This window comes from Mustelus asterias, unplaced genomic scaffold (genome assembly GCF_964213995.1).
Source record: "Mustelus asterias unplaced genomic scaffold, sMusAst1.hap1.1 HAP1_SCAFFOLD_304, whole genome shotgun sequence".
Taxonomy (NCBI): domain Eukaryota; kingdom Metazoa; phylum Chordata; class Chondrichthyes; order Carcharhiniformes; family Triakidae; genus Mustelus; species Mustelus asterias.
This window is the reverse complement of record NW_027590268.1, coordinates 37370-43667: the sequence shown is the minus strand read 5'-3', so window position 1 is coordinate 43667 and position 6298 is coordinate 37370. Positions and strand designations below refer to the sequence as shown.

At 43.9% G+C, this 6298-nt stretch overlaps 1 protein-coding gene across 1 annotated transcript; it reads right to left on the bottom strand.

Annotated features, from left to right (window-relative positions):
* Window positions 1–4950: 4950 nt before the first annotated feature.
* On the bottom strand, window positions 4951–5841 carry LOC144486243 (putative G-protein coupled receptor 139). Its single transcript, XM_078204312.1, has one exon. The coding sequence runs from the start codon at window positions 5839–5841 to the stop codon at window positions 4951–4953; it is 891 nt and encodes a 296-aa protein (XP_078060438.1).
* Window positions 5842–6298: the final 457 nt, after the last annotated feature.

Genomic DNA, 6298 nt, shown 5'->3' with positions numbered 1-6298 from the left:
GTAAATAAATGGGTTTTACATTCGTCACTATATATATTTTTCGCATAGTTTCCACATCTGTCTGATTTCTCTACAAATTTGGAACTCGATCTCAGGTATTTTTTGGAGCCCAGTGGAATGCCCACATAAACGTGGCCATGCAAAATTCATTTCACAAATCCAGCTGAATTAGTTCATTCATTCTTCTCTCAAGGCCTTGCGAGTTGTGCTCACATCATGGAAATAAAACATGGCGTTGAGATAGCGGTATGTTTGGTATTTTGATGGAGATATTTTCTGTCATACAGCTGAAAGCAGAGTTGCCACCCTAGATATTTGTGTTTGAATAATGCCGCTTTTCAGCTGCTTACCATTTGGTTAAAACTTTGCCTTGCCCACAAAAATGACAGGAAATGATACCGCTGCTCCCGGTTGCTGCAGACTGCGGCCCGCAGACATTTGGATCCGAATCGCCCCGTCATCGAACTTAGCCGTTGAAATCTTCATGTGCAGGCTTTTTAAAATGTCAACTGTGGTCATCCAATAACATACTGGACTCTTTATTGCTTGGCTTTTTTTAGGCTCACTGCTAAGCCTATCAGCAGCCAATGTAGGGAGGACGAAGCCTATGTTTGAACCAGCAGCACAAAGTCAGTCCCAGGTTAGTTATTTTTGATTCCAATTTTGGGGGGAATGAGTGACAGGTCAGTGCAGCCTAGAGCAGCTGCAGAATCCCGGCGGCTGGAATGATTTGATTTCAGTAAGAAGTCTCACAACACCAGGTTAAATTCCAACAGGTTTATTTGGTAGGAAATAACATAAGCTTTCGGAGAGCTACTCCTTCGTCAGATGGAGTGGAAATGTGCTCTCAAACAGTGCACAGAGACACAAAATCAAGTTACAGAATACTGATTAGAATGGGAATCCCTACAGCCAGCCAGGTCTTAAAGATACAGACAATGTGGGTGGGGGGAGCATTAAACACAGGTTAAAGAGATGTGTATTGTCTCCAGTCAGGACAGCCAGCAAGTCCAGGAGGCAAGCTGTGGGGGTTACTGATAATGTGACATAAATCCAACATCCCGGTTTAGGCCATCCTCATGTGTGCGGAACTTGGCTATCAGTTTCTGCTCAGCGACTCTGCGCTGTCGTGTGGCGTGAAGTCTGCCTTGGAGAACGCTTACCTGAAGATCTTCAGGTAAGCGTATCTTCAGGTAAGCGTTCTCCAAGGCGGCCTTCACGACACACGACAGCGCAGAGTCGCTGAGCAGAAACTGATAGCCAAGTTCCGCACACATGAGGATGGCCTAAACCGGGATGTTGGATTTATGTCACATTACCAGTAACCCCCACAGCTTGCCTCCTGGACTTGCAGGCTGTCCTGTCTGGAGACAATACACATCTCTTTAACCTGTGCTTAATGCTCCCCCCACCCACATTGTCTGTATCTTTAAGACCTGGCTGGCTGTAGGATTTCGCATTCTAATCAGTATTCTGTAACTTGATTTTGTGTCTCTGTGCACTGTTTGAGAGCACATTTCCACTCCATCTGACGAAGGAGCAGCGCTCCGAAAGCTTATGGTATTTGCTACCAAATAAACCTGTTGGACTTTAACCTGGTGTTGTGAGACTTCTTACTGTGTTCACCGCAGTCCAACGCCGGCATCTCCACATCATGATTTGATTTGATTAGACCGCGCTTCCTGAGGCCCGAGGCAGCGTCTAATTTAATTTGTTCCTGTATTGGGAGAGGGGTGTGGTCAAATCACCAGTGCGGTTCCTCAGAAACTTAATGCGGGACTGGACCGGGAACAGGGGAAGTCGCGGAGCGGCTGAGATGTGCGAAGCTATAGCTGGCCTGGGATGTGAAAGTCACAGCTGGCTTGGGATGTGTGAGTCACGGGAGAATTGGGATGTGTGAAGTGATGGCGGACCCAGAAAGAGAAAAGTTTCGTTGGGTGCAGGCATGGTGATCTGGTTACGATACGGCAGTGAGAGTTTTTGCGCAGTGAGAGTTGTTTTTTGTGAATTCCTGCGCCACAGTGCGTGAGATCGTGTGTGGCAGTGATTGTGTGTGTGTGTGTGGTAGACAGAGTGAGTGGTTTGGCAGTCAGAGTGAGTACCTGTGTGTGATGTCAATGAGTGCGCGTGACTAAGTGTGCGGTCGTTGAAGTCAAATTGAGCGATTTTGTGCGCGCAGCAGTAAGAATCAGTGAGAGTCAATGGCAGTGACGGTATGTTTCTGTAACATTGAGTGTTGGCCTGTGTGTCACTGAGAGTGGGTGTACATCTGCAGCATTGAGGAAATGAGTGAGTTAGAGTGACTGTACCTTACTCTCAGTCCCACGACTCTCCATTACTCTCAACTTTCCCCTCCAAGATATACACAAGAACCAACGCGCAGTGACTGAGGATGAGTTCGTGAACAGCTTGAGACTGGGAGGATCACATAAATGCTGAAACCTTCGCTTGGTAATTTTTGCTAAATTTTCGCTTCAACTTTTCAAGTTAATGAAGTGACATTATTTTCATTTCTCTCAGCATTTCAAAATAATGTTCATTAAGCCTGAACAATATATTGAAGTTCAGTATATTGTGGTGTCAAGTTTTATTATTCCAAAATGTTCTATCAGCAACTTGATGGAGAAAACATGCAAATATGATTCCCCGAACGACAAGTTGGCAAGAGCCAGATCCAGAACTAACAAAGCGAGTCCAGTGATCACAGTCTTTGCATCAAACAAATCTGTTGCATGCACCTTAATCTCTACACTAATCGCTCACATGCACATATGGGTATGTGGAAGAATGAGATTCTCAATCTCAGCTCGGACATTTTCTGTGAAAGGGAACATTTTTTTTCATTTTCTTTTACATTGTTGAGATAGGAACCCTCCGCAGTTCACTGTATAGTTCACATGGTCAGGCAGTAAGCTACTGATTCACTTGGGAAATAATTTACTCCGCTGAATTGTTGCAGTTTTTCTGACCGTGTGGCGGGAGGTTTCCGTTCTATTTCATGCTTTCAGAAACTTAATTTTTTGGACCACACACTGCTGTAAACGAAGACTCAATAATTACATTTGCTCCAGAGAGAAAAAAAATAGACTATGTGCCGATGCATCTAGCAAAGCATTAACCTGCATGTGTTAGCAAACGAGTTTGCATATACAGGGTTAATAAAAATGTTCGTCTTGTATGATGCTCTTGTTCTATGGTATCTGAAATATATAGTTTCAGTCTGCATAGGATATTTCAGGAACTAAAACTGGGGGTCGTGTAATTCTGAATAACGAGAACGAAATGTGAGTTATTCCCTGCTTGGGAATAAGGGAGACAGCGGTTGCCCTGCAGATAAATTGGGCAGTGAGTGGGCTCAGGGACGGCATTTTGTGGCAGAAGGCCGAATAAGGGGGGATCTCCCGGCTACAGGAAGCATATTTACCGGGGATATAAAAAAACTGTAGAAAGCCGAGCTAAGAGGAAACAAAAACGAGAAGGAAAAGTAAGAGGTCACAGTTGGCATACGGGGAAATTTCGGTCGAGAACAGAGATTAATTAATCACTATTCCGAGCCAATTACAATTAAAACAGAAAAAAACGAACTGCCACTGCTGCAAATGTGAGAGAAGGAAACATAGAAATGGAGGCAATATTCATCACCTGCTGAAGCGTTTCCAGAGAGAACGAGAGGTCAGGATTGTCTTCTATTACCTTTGATCGAAGCGGGGACAGTAAAGGGAGAACTAGGTTATTCCAGTGCTGTTGAGCAACAATTATCAATTGAAACTCTAATCTGATAAACTTGTGAAGGCAAAATATAAAATATGTATTTCGGGCAGCACAGTGGCACAGAGGTTAGCAGTACGGCCTCACAGCGCCAGGGACCCGAGTTGAATTCCAGCCTCGGGTGACTGTCTGTGTGGAGGTAACACATTCTCCCCGTGTCTTGCAAGGATTTCCTCCGGGTGCTCCGGTTTCCTCCCACTGTCCAAAAATGTGCGGATTCGGTTGATTGGCCTTGATGAATTGCTCCTTTGTGTCGGGGAAATAGGAATGTAAATATGAGGGGTTATGGGAATGGGACCTGAGTGGATAGTTGTCGGTGCAGGTTCAATGGGCGAAATGGCCCCCTTCTGCACTGCAGATTCCATGATTCCAACTGCTTTCTCCAATGTTGCTTAAAATTTGAACACTTTTCATATTAAAGTGATAACTTGTATTGTTCTTGCGCTTTCTACATCTCCTGACGTCATAAAGAGACATAGTGTCAAATAGACATGTATTAATGTTTAATCTGCTTTCGTTTCCGTAATTTAGGACATTAGTCATACGAACACGAGTGTTTTAAATCCATTTGAGTGCTCAAGTGAAGCTCGCCTGTTCATATTTCATCCAAATGATCTTATCAAACATAATAGCACCTTCCATAAGTACGGACAGTCTATACAGCACGACCTTCAAAAGAGATTATCCGACATAGCAGCTGCAGCACCGAGTGTGCAGCATTCCCAGCGCACTGGCATTCTGAAATCATTCCACTTGTGATGGAAAAATAAACAAGCGAACGCAGAGAAGTGGCGGTCCGTTTCATCAAAAGTGGCTCATCCATTTCTGTCCCAACATGTTATCTAAAAACTGCCGACGACCTAAAATAATTGATGAGCTTGCAGACTCCAATAATTATCACAATTTTATTGCAGGTCCATAAATGTACTTCAACTTTCGATCGATATCAATACGCTATAAATTGTAATTATTTCACTGTGAAATTACAATTATAATTCCACTTGTGATGGAAAAGTAATTGTAATTTCTGCTTAACCCAGTTGTGTTGATTTATTTTACTAGTTTACAACTTCAAAATGAACTTCTAATTGAAAATCGTTTGGAAACAAATATTGTCGTGAATTAATTGCATCAATTATAATTTGTCTGTGGGATCGTACATTCGCGCCATTGCCTGAATATTCAGTCACGTGCAACAGTCGTTTTAGTAATTCGATTTTTCCCACATCGCAGCGTCCTTCTCAGCTCTGCCCTGAATTTGGATTGGGTTAGAGCGTACATACACGTGCTGGTACAACAGTTCAGTGTACTGAGCATGTCAGCGCTTTCATGAATCACAGCAACAGGGTGGTTGAAGTCGGGGAAACTGTAGCTTTCAGTGAGCCGTGAGAAAAGGAAGAGGCCGATTGTCGGCATCCCCAACAAGATGAAACTCGCCGAGGCGGCAAAGAGCAACACCAGGGCTTTCCTCCGATTCTGCATCTCGGGGTCCCCAGAACTGTGAGCATCTCCCCGGAAGCCCCGCCGGACACGACTGGCCGCCAGGACGTGCCTGACTGTCAACAGGTTGAGCAGCACCACAGCGAAGTAAGGAACTAAGGGATTTAAAATAATGTTCATCCAGTCAAATGCTCTCCAGGCCTGCTTAGATTCAATGCTGAGACCGTCTCTATGTTCGTTTTGCAGGTTTTTATGATCATAGTAATGTATATTTGTGAAATAATTTGGGATTCTTCTGAAATATGTCGCAAGATAAATCACCACAACTACCAGAGCTGCAGATTTCGGAGTACAGTAAGTTCCTCTGAACTTCTGGCAGCAGATTGCCACGAAACGGTCAAAGGTGAAGGACACGGTTAGCCATACTGAGCAGTCAATCACAGCGGTACTCATGATGGAGTTGAGGCCATAGGCTACGCTGTTAAGGTAAAGCACCTGTGGGAAATTGGGAACCAATATATGGTTTACCAGAACAAGAAATGAGAGGACCAGGACGTCTGCCGTGATCATGGCGACCAGGTAGATAGTAGTGCTCTTGCACAGACCGCAGTTTCTGAGTTGGAGTGTTAGCATCGTGATTAAGTTGGCTGCAATAAACAACAATTAAGAGAGGTTGGACAAACGAGCTACATGACTTAGAGTGAGTTCAATAATGTGAAGCCAATGTCCATTGGCTCAAATGCAATATTTATTTTAACACTGTTATATGTTCATAATAGCCCCCACCCTGAAAACTTCAAACACTCTGCAGTACAGCAATTCTCCTTCAATTTTACTGGAATCCATGCTTCAACGTTCCGGTTTCTATCGTCTATCTAACTTACGCCTGTAACTCGCTGCCACGTTTCTCTTCTCCAATCAGATGTTTTGTACAATGTCCGACAAGACGGCAAGGTGAGATCTTTAGTGATAGATATCCACAGCTGGATATCTGGATGTCTTGGCAGCTAAACAAATGGAGCACAGAATGCAGACAATAAATCAAGGATTCTCCAGCGCCTAGATTTGGAAGACTGCAAATATGAAAGAT